General features: G+C 59.5%; 6 protein-coding genes across 6 annotated transcripts; 4 read left to right on the top strand and 2 right to left on the bottom strand.

The window, feature by feature from the left end:
* Positions 1-1,045: 1,045 nt before the first annotated feature.
* Positions 1,046-2,488, top strand: A1Q1_03592 (art-4 protein; the record flags this gene model as incomplete). Its single annotated transcript, XM_014323390.1, has 2 exons — positions 1,046-2,320; positions 2,372-2,488. The coding sequence occupies 2 exons, from the start codon at positions 1,046-1,048 to the stop codon at positions 2,486-2,488; spliced, it is 1,392 nt and encodes a 463-aa protein (XP_014178865.1).
* Positions 2,489-2,592: 104 nt separating this feature from the next.
* On the bottom strand, positions 2,593-4,170 carry A1Q1_03593 (uncharacterized protein; the record flags this gene model as incomplete). Its single annotated transcript, XM_014323391.1, has 4 exons — positions 2,593-3,167; positions 3,210-3,579; positions 3,636-3,823; positions 4,107-4,170. 4 exons carry the CDS (start codon positions 4,168-4,170, stop codon positions 2,593-2,595), a joined length of 1,197 nt encoding a protein of 398 aa, XP_014178866.1.
* A 737-nt stretch (positions 4,171-4,907) lies between these two features.
* On the top strand, positions 4,908-5,723 carry A1Q1_03594 (uncharacterized protein; the record flags this gene model as incomplete). Its single annotated transcript, XM_014323392.1, has 2 exons — positions 4,908-5,397; positions 5,509-5,723. The coding sequence occupies 2 exons, from the start codon at positions 4,908-4,910 to the stop codon at positions 5,721-5,723; spliced, it is 705 nt and encodes a 234-aa protein (XP_014178867.1).
* A 1,577-nt stretch (positions 5,724-7,300) lies between these two features.
* A1Q1_03595 (uncharacterized protein) lies at positions 7,301-9,871 on the top strand (the record flags this gene model as incomplete). The annotated part of the gene is made up of 5 exons (XM_014323393.1): positions 7,301-7,459; positions 7,508-7,568; positions 7,609-8,792; positions 8,848-9,249; positions 9,290-9,871. 5 exons carry the CDS (start codon positions 7,301-7,303, stop codon positions 9,869-9,871), a joined length of 2,388 nt encoding a protein of 795 aa, XP_014178868.1.
* Positions 9,872-11,193: 1,322 nt separating this feature from the next.
* A1Q1_03596 (uncharacterized protein) lies at positions 11,194-11,403 on the top strand (the record flags this gene model as incomplete). Its single annotated transcript, XM_014323394.1, has 1 exon — positions 11,194-11,403. The coding sequence occupies one exon, from the start codon at positions 11,194-11,196 to the stop codon at positions 11,401-11,403; it is 210 nt and encodes a 69-aa protein (XP_014178869.1).
* Positions 11,404-12,856: 1,453 nt separating this feature from the next.
* On the bottom strand, positions 12,857-13,396 carry A1Q1_03597 (uncharacterized protein; the record flags this gene model as incomplete). The annotated part of the gene is made up of 2 exons (XM_014323395.1): positions 12,857-13,220; positions 13,284-13,396. The coding sequence occupies 2 exons, from the start codon at positions 13,394-13,396 to the stop codon at positions 12,857-12,859; spliced, it is 477 nt and encodes a 158-aa protein (XP_014178870.1).
* Between the last annotated feature and the right edge of the window lie 4,391 nt (positions 13,397-17,787).

Consider the following 17,787-nt stretch of genomic DNA (forward strand, 5'->3'; position numbering starts at 1 on the left):
AAGGGAAGGAGGGCGAGGAAGACATACCTGGAACTCGGCCTGGGCTCGGTCGGCTTGTGTCCCGCGGCCAGAGAGGGGTAGTACGGCATACTCGGGGGCATTGCGGAGTAGGACCTCGAGGGCGTCGAGAACGATGGTGATAGCGAGAAGAGTGCAATCCCACGACCGAAGGGCCGGATGCGGGCCAACATGGGACAAGTGGGTGATGTCATATACTGTACGGGTTTCGAAGTTGCCGAACTTGAGCGATTGTCGGTTATATCCGATCGGCTTGCATTCCGAGTTGTCGCTGAATACGAAAGGCGAGGCGCTCAGCGCCGTCGACAAACCGCGATCGCGTGCCGCGACAGGCTAGATGCTCGGGGCGGACGGGGCCGACACCCCACTTGGGGCCGCCGATGGCACCAAAAAGGACGGCGTCAGACTCCTGGCACGTCTTGAGGGTGTCGTCCGGGAGGGGAGTGCCGTGGTTGTCAATTGCGATACCACCGAAGTCCTTCTCGGTGAGCTCGAGCTTGAGTCCGGTCTTGTCAGTGACGACCTTGAGGACGCGGACGGCCTGCTCGACGATCTCGGGGCCTGGATGTTTAGCTTGCAATCCAGAGGACGACTAAGCTGTACTCACCGATACCGTCACCACCGAGGACAGCGATCTTGAAGCTGAGCGTTAGTGACTACCACGAATGCACAACGCACGTCTTGTCAGCCATTTTGATGAGTTGTGTTGAAAGTTGGAAAGGAATCAGGTAGAGGAAAGTCGCGTATCTTTATGAGGCAATGACCGGGTCATTCGGCGGGTCAACGCAGCGGCACAGCGGGTAGAATGCGGCTTTCGGGTCGCATCGGCCGACATGGGCAACTCTCGTGGGTGGGCACGTGGCAGTCGGCCGAAATATCTCTTCTTACATAATCGTTCTCTCCAGCGCTGGTGGAGATCGGCGCTGTCCGCTCACGTGACCAAAGATTTCTGTCGTAAGAGCAGTCCACCAGTCGCCGCCAGCAAATGTTCGAGCGGCGAGCAGGGCGTTAGCAACAATCACACACCATGGCATTCTCATACAGCGCCGCCGCCAAGGCGGCCAGCGACAAACCCGCCGAAACTACGCCTACCGACAACGTTGCCTCGAGCAGCGGCGAGAAGCCGACTATCCAGCACCTAATCCTTGATGCTGGACCACTTCTGAGTCTGGCGCCGCTGCGCCACCTCGCCGCGCAGTTCCACACGACCCCGGGCGTGCTCGCGGAGCTGCGTGACCCCAAGGCGCGCGAGCACTGGGAGCGCCTCAAGCTCCAGATCGACGTCCAGGTCGAGGCGCCGCGCGCGGACGCCTTTGCCGCCGTGACGGCCTTTGCGAAGAAGAGCGGAGACTACGCCGTGCTCTCGGCCACTGACATGAGCGTCGTCGCGCTCACGTACCAGTATGAAGCTGCCGTCAATGGGACGGGAAGGATACGCACTGCGCCGGGACAGAAGCTGCCCCCGCTCGCTGGACAGAAGGAGGAGCCGAAGGAGAAGCTTGCGGATGACGAGGAGGAGGTTGAGGCCACTGCGGAGGATGTGGCTGAGGACAAAGAGGAGACGAAGGAGGAGAAGAAGGATGAGGCGGACGAGGTTGCTAAGGGCGTCGAGGGCCTCTCGACCGAGGACAAGCCCGAGACGTTCGAGCCCGCCGCTGAGGCCCAGGAGTCTGCTCCTGAGCCTGAGCCGACGACGGAGACCGCCGAGGAGCCCAAGGCGACTGCCACTGCTGCCGACGACTCGGACGACGGCGAGTGGATCACGCCCTCGAACGTGAAGGCACACCGCTCGAAGGACCTCGGCCTGCTCCCCGACGACGCTCGTGCGGCTGCCGCGCCTCTCGCTGCGGCGTGTATGACGGGCGACTATGCGGTCCAGAACGTCCTCCTCGGTATGGGTCTGGGCCTGGTCGGGGAGGGCGGCAAGCGTATCTCCAAGGTGCGCTCGTGGGTCCTGCGCTGCCACGCCTGCTTCAAGCTGTGCAAGGACCCGTCGAAGCGTTTCTGCCCCTCGTGCGGCAACGCGACCCTCATGCGCACCACCGTCACCACGTCCGCTGCCACAGGCAAGCAGACGATCCACCTGAAGAAGGGCTTCCAGTACCACCTCCGCGGGACCAAGTACTCGATCCCGGACCCGAAGCCGGGCCGCGCAAAGGGACAGCAGAAGGCTGGCTCGGGCCTGATTCTGAGAGAGGACCAGGCCGAGTGGCAGGACGCGGTCAGGAAGCAGAACAGGCAGAGGGAGAAGGAGGAGAAGAAGATTGCCCGCGGCGATGCGTCTTCGTGGATGGACCCGGACGTAAGTTCTCATTTATTTGTGGTTCTTGAAATGAACTGCGCTGACATACAGTGGATGCCTGAGATTATCTCGGTCGGCATGAGCGGAAAGGGCAGGACGGATACGCGTGGCATGCCCGTCATCGGCCACGGACGGAAGAACCCCAACGAGCGCAAGAAGCGCCGATAAGCATCTGGCACGCCGCATGACAGTAGATTAGACTTCAAGTGTACCATAGCTGTAACCTGGATAGTGGATAGCTTTCGAGATCTATGACATCTACCTATTCTTCTTCAGAGCTTCGAGACTGGTTTGTACTTTGCGTCCTTCCTCAGGACCATCTCGGCGTTGCGCGGGTTCTGCGTCCACGTGTTGATCATGACCATACGATCCGCGCAGCCTCCTCTCCTCTCCTCGTCCGCGATCTCGGGGCCGGGGTGCTCGCAGCTGATAATGACTCGGCCGTCATCGACCTGCCCTTCGACATAGGGACACATGATCTTGTCCTTCCACGGGATCTGTGTCGTCCAATGTCCGCTGTCGCCGGTGGGTACGCGGTGGATGAACTCGAGCAGATTCTTGCGCTCCACGGCGTAATCTCTGTTCGGACCTTGCGGGAAGAACGGCGCCATGACGTGCAGAGGAAACGCCTGCGGCTCGTACAGCATCACTTCGCCCGATTGCGCGCGCCGCACCCACTCCCGTACGTCGGCCCATTCCGCCTCTGTGTGCTCCAGTCCTCCGTCGTGCGCCGTGTCCGGTGTCGGTTGTCCAAGAGGGAGCATGTAGATGTACATCTGCACCGAGAAACGCTTCTTGATTGGCGCCCCGGGCGGTGTGATCCAACGCGTGAACGGGACGAGACCATCTGCATGTCAGCTTCTCCCTTGGATACGAAGCTCAGACTTACTCAAATCCGGCACACCGCCGACCTTGTCCAGCCAATCTGTGAACTTGATCTGGTCCGCGTGTGTCGCCTTCCTTCCCTTTACCCGGGTCTCGTCGTTAAGCTGCAGCAGCTCAAATCCACTCTCCTGTCCCTTCGGCTTCGCAAGAAGGATACCACTCTCCTCAAATGTTTCCCTAATCGCGGCCAGCTGGTACGCCTCGCTGTCCCAGTGTCGCTTCGGGTCGCCGGGCGGGGGGACGGGCTCCTCATGAAACTCGCTCACTGTTCCTCCAGGGAAGACGTGTGCAGAGGGGAAAGCCGAAGACGTCTTGACGCGGTGCAGGAGCAGAATCTGATTTGTCGGAGAGAGAAGGAGAACGCTGACTGTTAGCTTCATCCGGCACGCAGTAGCTGTCAACAAAGGGAAGGAGGGCGAGGAAGACATACCTGGAACTCGGCCTGGGCTCGGTCGGCTTGTGTCCCGCGGCCAGAGAGGGGTAGTACGGCATACTCGGGGGCATTGCGGAGTAGGACCTCGAGGGCGTCGAGAACGATGGTGATAGCGAGAAGAGTGCAATCCCACGACCGAAGGGCCGGATGCGGGCCAACATGGGACAAGTGGGTGATGTCATATACTGTACGGGTTTCGAAGTTGCCGAACTTGAGCGATTGTCGGTTATATCCGATCGGCTTGCATTCCGAGTTGTCGCTGAATACGAAAGGCGAGGCGCTCAGCGCCGTCGACAAACCGCGATCGCGTGCCGCGACAGGCTAGATTGTGCGACCTCGGTATGCATAGAAGGCGCAGCAACAAACCGGCAACCATAGCAGAGATAGCATTGCATGGTCCGAACCAGAACACATCTATGCGAGATGTTGTCGAGTCGCAGTCCACAGCGATAAACGTAGTTCGCATACTTCTGATTAAGAGCAAGGAGACGACACTCATCTGCTCAGAGGAACGGGCGATGCTCGCCTTCATGTTTTTATTGACGCAAGTCGTTCAGCGTTGCGAACTCCCTTTCAGAACCGAAGCACCTCAGCATTCTCGAGGGAAGGGATCGCAGAACTCAGGCGCACAGGAAAAACTGGTACCGTCATCTCCGTGATGACACACATGCTGGGTTGCGGGGTCATCTTGAGGAAGTCGCAAAGGCTGCATAGCTGATTAGGATGGCGAAGTGGAGCAGGGGTCGTGTGAGATCTGAGAGAGTGTGAGAATGGAACTCACGGATGCTAGGCGATCCCGGATGTGTATCGAAACGGACTCGGCCCGATGTTCCGGACTCATGGCGCCCCCTGTCCATCAGCTTGGTGTCCCGATCACTATTTGACTGCTCATCCCTCCTCATGACGACTGAGCGCTTGTCCATTCCAATAGACGAGCGACAAGCCGACTCAAGGCTGTCACTATCCAGTGCTGCCTGCTAAACCGTTTCCTCTATTGACCACTGCGGAAATGTTGCTCTCCGCATGGCTCAACGAGGACAAAGGATAAGGGGGCTTCGTTGCTCCGCAGTTGTCGGCTGCCTCGCACAACGCAGGCGGAAGGTGCGTTCTAGCCTGAGACATGGCGGTCACTAGTGGTCTGATCGTGCAGATCAACCGTTTCCACTCCCTTTCATCCCCCTTCCCGCTGTGCGCCTCCTTGATAAGCTCAGCTCTAGAGAAAGCGCACTTCGCCTTCTCCCTCAGCTTTCCGCATTGCGCTTCACCACCATGTCCTACTACTATAACACGTACGACTCGGACTCGGACGACGACGACTACTACTACTCTGCCAACACAGTTGTCCACACCACCGGCTACGCGGAGGTGGTGCAACCCGCTCCTGCCTACTGCGCGACTTGTGACCGCACCTTCCTCAACGAGCACAACTTGCAGCAGCACCTCCGTTCTCACATTCACCGCGGCAATGATACTCTCTGTCCCTTCTGCAACCGTGGCTTTTCGACCGCGACTGGTCTCATTCACCACCTCGAACGCGGCTCCTGTCCCCGTGCTCCTGGCATTGACCGCGAACAGATCTTCCGCATCATGAAGCAGCGCGACCCCAACGGCTATGTCACCAACCTGCTGCTCAAGTACGAGACCTCGTCGTTCACCACTTCAAACCAGAGCTGGAACGGTCGCGCGTGGCAGTGCTACTTCTGCAACCGCGAGTTCCGCACCCAGTCTTCCCTCAACCAGCACCTCAACTCGCCCGTTCGTGAGTCATGCTCCGCCGTCGGCGTCGGCGTCACCTGAGGCTACGTCTGTGCGGGGGGCGCAGTCCAGCCACAGTGGGCACGCATGCACGCGCTGACGCTCAGACCAGCAGAATCTGTACCACTGCCCCAACCGCCGTACGTGCAACAGGCAGTTCACCACGCTCGCTGCGGCCGTGAACCACCTCGAGAGCGAGCGCTGCGGCTTCATGACCTTCAACCAGGTGCAGAACACCATGGGCAACCTGATCGGCAGCGACCGCCGCTTGACCTTCTGAAGCCCCTTGCCAAACCCCGCTACAGGGTCTGGGACCCACTTCGTCTCTGACCATTCAGAATAAGCATGTGTGTTATATGCATAGAACCGACGTGTGTTATACGGCAAGCTCCGTCGAGAACAATAAGAAAAGAGCAAGAGGCGCATTCCGCGCACTGTGCGAGAGGCGTGCGGCGCGACGGCGGTGGCTCGGCGGTGGCGTTTCGCAGCCTCTCAGCACAAAGTACGAGATCTCCGTTTCCTCCATCATGTGCTCCGCGATCTTCCTGCTGATTTTCTCATTCATCTGTTCTCTTTCTATTGCATACTCACTCTCAATTGACGACAGAACAAGCATGTTCATCTCGCACATCAACACGCGGTGGGTGCACGAGCGTCCGCCAGAGGTGTTCGAGGAGCGACCCCGGCCGACGTTCCACTGTGCGAGCTGCGACCGATCTTTCGACTCACTAGATCGCCTGCGAACACACCTCCGCTCAATCACACATCTGAACCAGAGCATATCGTGTCCCTTCTGTTCGCGCGGGTACGCAACCGGCTCCGGAGTCGTCAGTCACCTTGAACAAGGCTGCTTGGCGGCGCCGCAAGTGAACGCCCGCACGATGACGAAGTACCTGAAGCAAGCCGACTCGACTGGCTACGTTGCAAACCTGCTTGCGGCGCTGCAGCCTGCAGTCCTCCGCATCACGTATGCGGCAAGACAGGACATGTTCCGGTGCAAGAGCTGCGGGATCGAGGTCACGGCGCCGGATATCGTGAAGCGGCACATTCAAGCGGAACGTGAGTCGTGCTTTCTCTTCTCCCTTACACTTCTCTTCCATACGACGGGGGAATTAAGAGGCGGGGAGAGTGGAAGACAGGCAGATGCGCAGGGGCTAACGGACACAGACGAAGGCCAGAAGTATCGCTGTCCGAACTTGGGCGAGTGCAATCGGGAATTCTCCACTCTCGCTGCTGCCGTGAACCATCTTGAAAGCGAGAGGTGTGGGTTCCCACTGCAACGGCTGCACGACGTACCCAGCGCGCACTTCGTTCCTGGGAGTATGGGCCGGAGAGCGTTGCAGATTCCCGTCTAGGTTGCTCCCCCGCGCTCTACTTCGAGGTGGGTGGCGACAGTGATCTATGCCGGTGTTCCGTCACATGGAGATTCGCCACCGTCTGTGTATTGGGGGATTGGAAAGGGTATATGTCGGTCTTTACACCCCCGTTGCTCCTGTTGCTAGTTCAGTGCCACTCTGTGCCGAGCGGAAACGACTTGACGACCACGACAGTTCTGCCCTGGGATCAAGATGATTCTTGCTCTTTTGCAGGTATCGTCATCATCTCTGCAAACGCCTCCACAGCTCATCCTTTCCGCGTTCCTTACAGGCCGCCCAGGGACATCTCGACCCAGTATTGTTGTACAATATGCATTTTCATCGAAGAGGATACGAACTCTTCCCCTCCAGCATTCTGGAGAGGAGCGATCGTGGGGTCCCCGCAGAAGATTGCTTGTCACCACTGCTGCACGTGACCTGCGTCACGATTTTGAAATCTTGGGTCTCGGCGACCTGCACGAGCTGGTTATTTTGATTTCGGTCTCACCCAGATTTCGGCTCTCGATCACTCTACAGACATCACGGATTACGATGGCTCCCCAGGGCGAGAGCTCCAGGCAAAATGGTGCCAAGGGGAAGGGAAAGGACAAGGGAAAAGGCGGTGGCAAGCCGCTCGTCAAGACGAACAAGGCGAAGCGTGAGAGAATCGACGCTGAACTGAGGGAGCTCCAGGCCAAGATTGACAACTACGTGAGTATCAGCTATGGAGTAAGCTCTCACGATAGCTGACTTTTTCAGGTTGCCCCCAGCGAGATCACCGAGTTCAAGCAGCTCCCTCTGTCCCAGCCGACATTGCGAGGTGCGTAGCTAGGATTGCCGAATTCGTAGCTAATGTCCAGGACTGAAGAAGGCGCACTTCGTGAACCCGACGCCGATCCAGGCCCTCTCGATTCCGCCAGCACTGAAGGGACAGGACATCATGGGCTCTGCGCGCACCGGATCCGGCAAGACGCTCGCCTTCCTCATCCCTATCCTCGAGCGCCTCTTCATCCACAAGTGGGGGCAGATGGACGGTCTTGGTGCTGTTGTCATCTCGCCGACACGAGAGCTCGCGATGCAGACGTTCAACGCCCTCTGTTCGATCGGTATGTACCACAACTTCTCGGCTGGTCTCGTCATCGGTGGCAAGCCGCTGAAGGAGGAGCGCGACCGCCTCAGCCGCATGAACATCCTTATCGCCACGCCAGGACGACTCCTGCAGCACCTTGACAGCACGGTCGGATTCGAGAGCGCGGGACTGAAGATGCTGGTGCTTGACGAGGCGGACCGACTGCTCGACATGGGTTTCCTGCCTGCTCTTCGCGCGATCGTCAAGCACTTCTCGCCTGGCGGCCACAACGCGAGCCGACAGACGCTGCTCTTCTCTGCTACGCAGAGCAAGGATCTGGCGACGCTCGCCAAACTCTCGCTTCACGACCCGCTGTACATTAACACGAACAAGCCGGGAGAGGAGGGCGTCATGCCGTCGAATTTGGAGCAGTTCTACACTGTGGTGCCGCTTGAGCGCAAGCTGGACGCGCTGTGGGGCTTCATCAAGACGCACCTGAAGATGAAGGGTGTTGTGTTCGTCACGTCGGGCAAGCAGGTGCGCTTCATCTTCGAGACGTTCCGTCGCCTGCACCCTGGTCTTCCCCTCATGCACCTGCACGGCAAGCAGAAGCAGCCGACGCGCATGGAGATCTTCGCCAAGTTCTCCAGCTCCAACTCGGCCCTTCTCATCTGTACCGACATTGCGGCTCGCGGTCTCGACTTCCCCGCCGTTGACTGGGTTGTGCAGCTCGACTGCCCCGACGACGTTGACAGCTACATCCACCGTGTCGGACGAACAGCCCGTTACCAGTCTGAGGGCAAGGGTCTCTGCATCCTCCTTCCCTCGGAGGAGGAAGGCATGCTCGCCCGCTGGGCCGAGAAGGGCATCGAGGTGAAGAAGATCAAGATCAAAGAGAGCAAGATGGGCAACCTCGAGCAGCAGATGCAGAACTTTGCGTTCAAGGAGCCTGAAATCAAGTACCTCGGTCAGAGGGTGAGTCTGGCTTCTGCACGCTGAGTACTCCATGAAAGGGTCAGCTGACATTCAGGCGTTCATCTCGTACATGCGCTCGGTCCACATCCAGAAGGACAAGTCGATCTTCAAGCTGAGCGAGCTGCCGGCCGAGGCGTATGCGGCGAGCATGGGTCTGCCGGGAGCGCCGCAGATTAAGCTGCTGGAGGGCGGCGCGGGTGCCGGACGGAAGAACCGGTCGCGCGGCAGCCAGAAGAAGGAGGAGGAAGAGGAGAAGGACGATGGTCCAATTGTCATCCACCAGAAGCTCGCGAGCGACAGCGAGGAGAGCGAGGGTGACGACGAGGACGAGTCCGAGGAGGAAGAAGAGAGCGAGGACGAGGCTGAGGACGAGGAGGGCTCCGGCTCCGAGTCGGGCAGCGAGGAGGAGAGTGGCAGCGAGTCGGACGACTCGTCGCGGCCAGTACGGACCGCGCCGGTGAGTTGCGATTGTCGGACAAACCAACTGACAGTCCCAGAAGGTGCGCACGAAGTACGACAAGATGTTCGAGCGCAAGAACCAAACCCTGCTTTCGGAGCACTACAACAAGATGGTGGAGCACGAGGACGACAGCGACGACGACGTCTTCACGCTCGCGCGGGTGAACCACGACCTGTCCGGTGGCGAGGAGTCGGACGCCGAGGAGGCTGCCGGACCCTCGGAGCCGCTCATCTCGTCCGAGGACCTGTCCAAGCGCAAGCTCAAAGCCGCCTCGACGAAGAAGGGCGTGCTCAAGTCTCGCCCCGCGCCGACAAAGCTCGTCTTCGAGGACGACGGCACGGCGCGCGACTTCTACAAGGCCGGAGCGCGTGCAGAGGAGGAGGCCGGAGGCGAGGAGGCGCGCCGCAAGTTCTTCGAGCAGGAGAAGGAGCGCATGAAGGAGGCGGACGTCATCGACCGACAGGTCGCGAGGGAGAAGAGGAGAGAACTCAAGCGCAAGCGCAAGGAGCGCGAGAGAGAGGTGAGTGCTTGTTTCTGGGTCTGTGTGTTTGTCTCGGTCTCAGTCTTGGTCTGGTTTCGGTCTGGTTTCGGTCTGGTTTCGGGTTGGGTGGGGTTCTGACTGCGCGTGTCCGCTCGCCGTGTCGAACCGGACCTCGTGACGCGAGGAACTTCCACGCGAGAGGCGATGTCAGCCGCATCGGTCGCCAGGCGATATGTCTAACCGCACTTTGGCAGTCAGTCCGTGTGTCCACGCGGCAGCCTGCCTCTCGTCATGATTGTAATCTGGGTCATCCCCGACAGCCAAAGGGTGGGCATGTCGTAACGTTGCGAGGCGGTGATCTCACGATGGGCGGGCGTGACGGCGCTGCGTCTCGTGATCGGAATCGCGTCGTTCCTTATCGTCGCGTCGCGATTAGTTGAGCGCACGAATTCCACGGGTGTGCTGGAATCGTGGAGTCAGGGGTTCCAAGCTCCCCACAAGTCCAGTGAAGCGCTACTGGGCTGGGTCTCCTGAGCTTCTTTCTACCGCAGGCACGTTCTGCCGCAGGAACAACTCGTTCGAGAGCGCGGCAAGGATTGTTCCGATGTCGAAAGAGCACATGACCATGAAGCACAGAAGAAGCGTTATGGGAATCACCGCCCAGCCCTGGCGCGTTCCTAACGTTCCTCGTGAACTTGCTCGCTGTGGTTCGGTTCGGTCAGTACCTCATGTGTCCAAGAATGAGCTTGACATTCGGTACCTTCTCGGGACCCCACCACCGAAGCTTTCATCGCGTCGCCGAGCTGTAGTTGGGCAGGCCATGTGATGCGCTCACCAGTGCCGTATCGACGTGGCGGAGTCCTGTGCTCCGTTGCACCGTTGCGGTATCGGTGACTTGCACGGCAGAAGCAAAGCAGGGCTCGGCGACCTAGTGACCGAGTTGGAGTGGGAGCGCACAGTCCGCCACGCGCCTGCTTTAATGAACTCGGTCTACCCTGAGCTCGCCTTTGACTTCTCGTTATCGTGTCCTTCATCTCGGTTGCTGCGGCGATCACAAAAGTACGAGAGTTTTCATTTCGGATGCTCTTCCCTTAAGTCGCACCTGGATTCCATTTGGGATGCTTCCCAAGTTTGAAAAGCGGGGCCTTAATCTGGCGTTGCGTCCTGTTCGTCCTCGCTTCGGTGCTCTAGCGAACTGAGCAATGGCTAGCATGGCCTATTCTGAGAACGGAGTGTGCCTGCGGCGGAAAGCTTTCCGAGCCGAAGAGATGAGCGGGCAGAGCTCCTCCTTTCGATTGCCAGACCCGTGCCGGACGACGTGCCGGACGACAGGCCGGAGCATACCCGGCCCCTCTCCTCCACCACCCTTTCCATCCAGACCCAGTCGCGAGACCGAGATTCAGACGCAGTACCCAGACACGTCCCAGCTGCGAAAATGCGTCTCAGCTAACACCCAGGCCATGCGCGAGTACATGGACGATGCGGGCGAGTTCAGCGACGAGGACGGAGCTCCCATGGCGTACATCGGCTCTCCTTCGCGCTCACCCTCGCGGTCACCTTCGCCGGAACCCGAGCGCCGCACGAAGAAGTCGAAGTCATCGAAGCCCGCCCCGGCCGCCGATATCGAGGACGAGGAGGCGCTGGCTCTGCGCTTGCTGCAGGGCAACTAGACCCGTCTCGCCGGGCTCGCCGGGCAGAGAGGACCGAGAGGACCCGGCCGGACCGAGCGGGCCGCGCATACTCCGGCGAGGAGTGGGTAGATATCAGGGGTGCCAGTATAGACATAGAGCACATTATGCATTCATCATCATCGGAATACTGTTGGGACAGGTTGCTCGCGCGTATCGCTCGGTACGCGGTATGCAGTGATCACATTCCGCAACGTCTTTGCTGTGAGTTGGGCGAGGAAGGGCGAGCTGGATATCCGACGATCACAATGGACTTGACGCAGCAACGCAGCACCACTGACGCAGCACTGAGATGTGGACGGGACATGGGCATTGAGTGCTGGAACACATTGCTCGTTTGAGCGCTTCGAGAAGCCATTCACTGGAGCGTCTCGACTGTCTCGATGCCATTCATCACGGCCTCCCAGAAGCATTCGATATGCGACACAACGGCCCGGAGGCGTGCGTTTGCTCCACAAGCACCCCGAAAGAACCATTCAACGAACCCGGCGGCATTGTCTCTGACTGGTGTATGACGACATACACCCCATTCAACCTTGGCCCCGTCTCGTGCGGCTGAAACATTTGCTCGTTTGGCATCGTGGCAGAAAATGACATAGGTCCCATTTGTGAAACCGCTATTGACAACGTAAACTTGGACAGAGGTGTGTGTATGTGGGTGTGGATATGCGATTATGCTTTGTGTGCTAGTGTAACAGAGTGTGAGTGCGGACAGGGGGTATGAGTTGCTGCCGTCGGAGCGGCGCGGCGCGGAGGTGGCAGGAGGGGGCTCGTACATGACATAGTACTGCGTTCGGCGCGGGGTCTCGTGGGGGTAACTCGGTCGTAATTGTTCGTACGTTCGTATTCGTCATGAACGTTGTCCGTAAAGTGTCAAGTGTCAGGTGATGATGGGAGGCTTGCGGTCGTGGCGTCGTTCCATCGTTCCGTCGGGACCACTTGGATGCGGCCGATAAGCCTCTCGCTCAGCGAGGGCGCATCAGCTGCACACATGCACACATGACGCGCATGATTCATCATGACGCAAGACACACAACAAACTGCAGCACATGTTGTAAACCCGGCGTGCAGTCGGCGTGTAGTCTTTGTGCATGGGAAGACTGCGGTGTGGGTCCGTTTCGCTGGATCGGGCACCGTAATGCAGGAACGGCAGGGTTGGACGACAGGAACGCGCGGGGGTTCGATTGATGGTGACATTTGCTGATCGGTGGCGGCGGAGGCAAGGACGTTAGGACTCCGGGAACGATGATCGGTGGGTATACCGTGGTGCCGAGTTTGATCGCGGGCTCGGCGTGGCGGGGCTGGTAGGGATGCCGGCCGAGGTATGCCGGTGCGGAGCAGAGGAGGAGGAGGCGTGGCAAGGTTGTGCATTCCGCAGCACTGTTGTGTGCAGTGTTGGGAATACGCATGGGAAACATGTCCACAATGCTCGCACTCACGCGGTCCACTCCACCGTGCGGATCGTCATGACACTGGCGGCTGGGCGGAGGGCGCGCACGTTGGCCGTGCTCGGTGACGGCGGGTCGCTGAGCCCGCGCTCCCGCTGCCGCTTGGCCTCCTGCTTGAGCGCGAAAGGGTTGCCATCGCTGCCGAGAGAGCCAGAGGTGCGCTGCATCGCGACGCCGCCTATCGGCACTGCTCGTCCTCTCGACATGATGAAGGCGGGCGGTGTCGGTGACGGCGAAGGCTCGCGCGAGTCGGGAGACAGCGGGAGAGCAGACGGAGTCGGCGGCAACGGCGTACTTTGCGCGCTCGAGAGGGAAGAGGTGTCCGAGTCGGAGTCAAACTCTAATGCTGCACTGTGGGAAGCGGGCAGCCGCCGCGGGACAGTCGATGAAGAGCACAGAGGGGTCGACACGTACCGCCGCATGCTTGTTGAGGTTGGGGCGAGACGGCGCGTCGCGCCCAGCGGGGTGAGGTCGAGGTAGCTCGAGGAGAAGAGGGGAGGGCGCGGGGTGGCAATGTCTGCCGGCATCGCGATCTGCTGGTCGCTGGTGGTGGAGGTGTGGTGGTAGTGGTGGTCAAAGCGGAGGGCGAGTACAAGTGAGGAAAGGTGCGTTATGCGGCAAGCATGAGCTCTTCCAAGCTAGTCGAATGGCGTCTGTGCGCAATGTAATGTGTGAACGGATAGAGACAAGAGTGAGAGGAGGAGTAGTGAGAAAGAGACGACAGAAGGGGGGTGTGACATCTGGCGTGTCTTGGGATGTGCACGGTTTTGTGGGATGTAGGCTGGGTGCACTGGCTGGCGGTGGCGGGGTGTGGTGGTAGAAACAAACGCGGGATGTAACTGCAGGGGGAGGGACGAATGCTCGACCCGCCTGAATTGTCTGCCTTCCAACTGTTCCGTCACTCCCCTTGCTCTAGTCACGAGGTCGCTCGGCCTGTCCGTCGCGCATAAGTCCTGCCCTGTACCAAGTTGTACCTGCATGCAGCGCAGCGAACGATCAAAGAACGCCAGTACCTCGCTGTACCTCGCAGCGACCTACAATTGCCCTGCGCCGCGCGCGCCGCCGTACCGTGCCGTGCGTGCGGGGCCGTCCAACCGATCCTCCTGATCCCAGGTTTCTGGTCCACAGTGTAAAGAGTCCCCTCGTCTCACTCGAGTCTCACGGACGACTAAGATAGACCCACTCCTCGGCGTATCCGCAGCTCGCAGTGCGCAGTGGGCAACAGTGCCGGCAGGTGCACGGCGGTGACCACTGTAGGCAGTGCTCGGCGGAAGACCGGCAGAACTGGCATGGGTCCCCACGCCGTGCACGCCGTCGACCATTACGCTTTTGACGCCACCGGAGATCCCAAAAGAGAGTGGACTAGCACTAACCTTGATCGTTCACTAGTGCACCCTGGCTCAGTGCACCCCGGTTAATTCCACCCTACGCTCATTCGGTGGTGCCCCTCAGTCTGCGCTTGGCGGGCAGGACAGGATCCATGAACGTGCAACAAGGTGTAAGCTGTGCCGACCTCGGTCCGCTTGGAGTGGGCAGGGGGCATGCGGGTATAGACACACCGCTCTCATCTCTGCCAGCAGAGTTAGTAGAGTTACAGTTCACGCGGGGGGGTGTGGAATGCAGGAACGGCTGGAACGAGAGTACGACCCAGGCACGGCTTGGCCTTGCACTCATGCATCTCTGCAGTGCTCGGCGGGGAAGACATTCTCGTAACCCCACCCACTATACTGGTACCCGCTCGTGGTCAGGTACGGCGGTACGCTCACTCTTTCAAGTCCTCATTACTACTTCGCGCTGGACAGAGGTGCCTGAAGCGCCGAAGCGCCCGCAGCGCTCAGCGATGTCCTGACGAGATCGCGACGAGTGAACGACGAAAGAGATTGGAGAGCTTACTCGGCCCCAGCCCAGAATGAAGAACATGACTCGCAGAGTCCCTAATACTCTCCAACCCTAACCTCCAACTGATCGATAAGAACATGAATAATGCCTCATGCCCATCTCTCATGTGTCGCAGGAACGCTCAAACTGTCCGCATTCATGAAACGGCGTCTGGACGTGCGTACCCTACACTTCTACCCTACCCAGCGATCTGGAGATCACCATGGAGCCGGTCGTACTGGGCGTTCGGTGAGACGTCGGTGAGACACGGACTGAATACTCGGCTGAGCAGGGGACGGTCACCGCACGGCTCTGTGCCATGCGCCGATGCGCCGATGGGACCGATACACGATCGCTCCGACTGCGGTGGCGTCGATGGCGCCTACATGGCGTTCTTGCACGTCCTGTCCCTAAGGCTCCTGGGTCTTGCGGCGGCTGACTTTGTCTTTTTCCCCGGTATCCCCTTGCTCCACTCTGGTCCCCAAGCCACAACTCCACGACTTGCTGTACATAAGCACATATGCACACAGGCACAACACACATATGGGGATGATCGTGCGAGGCTGAGACATACGAGCAGCTGGGAGGAGTGGGTGAGTCGCCTACTGCGAGGAGTGACTGACCCACGACACCCCCTGGTCTTCTGACAGACGCCCTTGTCACGCTCAGAGGACGCGACTGTCTTCACACTTGGCCGCGCCTGGTCAGCCTGGTCAGCTGTCTGCCGCGTCGGCTGCCAAGACGTTGCGTCATCGTTACGCTCTACCGCATTGTCAGTAGCGGGACCCAGTACCCAGAGCCGGCGATCGTCCCAGCCAACTTGGAAGGTGTGTCCGTGTGATGGAGGAAAGCTGGTAACGGCCGCGGAGACTGGGCGTTGGGCGATGATGGAGAGAAGCAAGGGGAGTGTACCGCGGAAACCCAAAAGTCTACCAATGTTAGCTGAACCAGAGCACCGGCCCGTCGCCCGTTGTGCCCGTCACGCTGCGACTACAGAATTGGGACAGCAGCATCCCTCGTCCCAAGACACAGAAGAGACGAGGACGGGGAGGTGCGGTTATGCAGTTCGATAGCGTTACACACTGCAATGTTTTCCTCTTCCTCGTCGGTCAGAACGATGCAAACATCGCGATCTGGGACAGATATGAAGGGGACGACGTAACAACGACGCGAGTGGCCGTGCATCTGGAACCAAGTTTGCTTGTTCGGCTCCAAACTTATCGAGTGATTGCCGGTTGCCAAGGCTGCGTACCCCCGCCAAATCGCATACGGACCTTCCTGGCCTTCCTACCACGATTGCAGAGGACATGGCAGTGAGATCTTGCAATGCTATTGCTCGATTCAGGCGTGTCCGAGCAGACACGGCGATGAGGACAGACACGGCGCAACATGTCCGTCTCGGTGTCTGCTGGTGAGGCTGAGATGTAGTCCGCGGTCCGAGTGAAAGTTAAGCACTTGCCGAGCAAGGTTCGTTCCGTCCTGCTTCCACACTGCTTCCACTCTTGTTTGGGAATAGGCAGGCATGCGTAGTGGAGTACGCAAGCCAGTGTGTAACTCTGTGCAACATGAGTCGATCGAACCTCTCCTCGATCCACCCTCTGCGTGGAAGCTCTAATGAAGCGATGCATGCGTACGTCTAGGACATGGGTGCTTGTCGTGTGCAAGCATATGCGGCCCACTACTCTATCCACGGCGCTCGTGGACTGCACTCCCGTGCTGATGTAGAGTGGCTCACTTCCGCCTCGTCAACCGCGAAAGCGTCACGCCCTCACGGTTATACCGCTCCTTCTCTCCGGGCTTGTCGTCCTCGACGGGCGCCGAGTCAAAGTGTTTCCGGAGCAGGGCGAAGAACCGCTTGTCCGCCTGTGGTTGTCAGTACAAACTCTCCGTTACCGCTCTGCTGTCCCTCGTCAGTGAAGATGTGGTCCCGGTTTCGGGCTGAGTCGAGGGTGTTGGTGCCGCGGTAGATGGCATATCGGCTGTCCATGAGATGGGCGGCGTGACATTGCTCCACCGCCCAGCCGTACACGACAGACCCGACGCATCGACCCAGTCCCGTCGTCACGACCAAGTTGGGACGGTCCAAGCCCTGCGGCATGGATGACTTACCTTTCTCCGCTTCTTCCAGCAGAAGAGAATCTCAATATCCTTGCCCACCGGCGCGAGGTCGCACAGCGTCTGGACAAGAAGGGGGAACGCCGGCTGTAGGTCGTTAGCGCTCGTTTCTTACAGACAGTCCGATGACCGGCATGACCGATGCGGCTGTAGGGCTAGTCCAAGGTCCCGTGCTTGGCACGGAGGAGACATCGGCGTGTTTGTCGAACAGTCAGACAGAACGACAGTGGCGCCAGCTCACGCGAGTGAACGCCGACCGAGTGAGAGCCGTGCCGTGCCCGTCGGCCGCTCGCGCGATCTCATCGGATGTGCTCGGCCAACATGAGCAGAGACTGGGCGCCTAGGCCCGGTCGGAGCAGCGCGCCGAGCGACAGAATGATGGAGAGAGATCCCTCATTCACACACCGTCTCGAGTCATAGCCGCCTCAGCCGTCCGATCGTGCCCCAGCCGGACGCTCCAGCCATAGCAACCGTAGCTCTACCGGGTTCTGAAGTAGATCGCCGCATATCGCAGATCCGCAATCATTTCCGCAATGGCACCACGGACATACCGGGCGCCGCATCATTCAGCCCGCCGCACCGAGCGCCAAAGCCGGACACGGAAGCGATCACCAAGTCTCGGCCAAGGTCGCGCGCCGCATGCAATCGAGATCTCGACGACCAGATCTGGAGATAACGATAGAAGACTTACCTCGAAGTACACGCAGTCAGCTGCCAGGACCACGTCCACCTCGGCCGGCAAGTCGGCAGGGATCGGCTCGCCCCAACTCAGCTCCGCGACGTGGCAGTTGCGCGAGCACTCGTTCAAGTCCGTATTGGCACGCATCAGGTCGAGCAGAATGCTGTTTGTCAGCTACTCTTCTTTGCCGTCTCTCTCCCCAGAGTCGCTTCACGACAAAGCTTACTCACTCCTGATCGGTGACCC

Source organism: Trichosporon asahii (assembly GCF_000293215.1).
Source record: "Trichosporon asahii var. asahii CBS 2479 unplaced genomic scaffold scaffold00056, whole genome shotgun sequence".
NCBI lineage: Eukaryota > Fungi > Basidiomycota > Tremellomycetes > Trichosporonales > Trichosporonaceae > Trichosporon > Trichosporon asahii.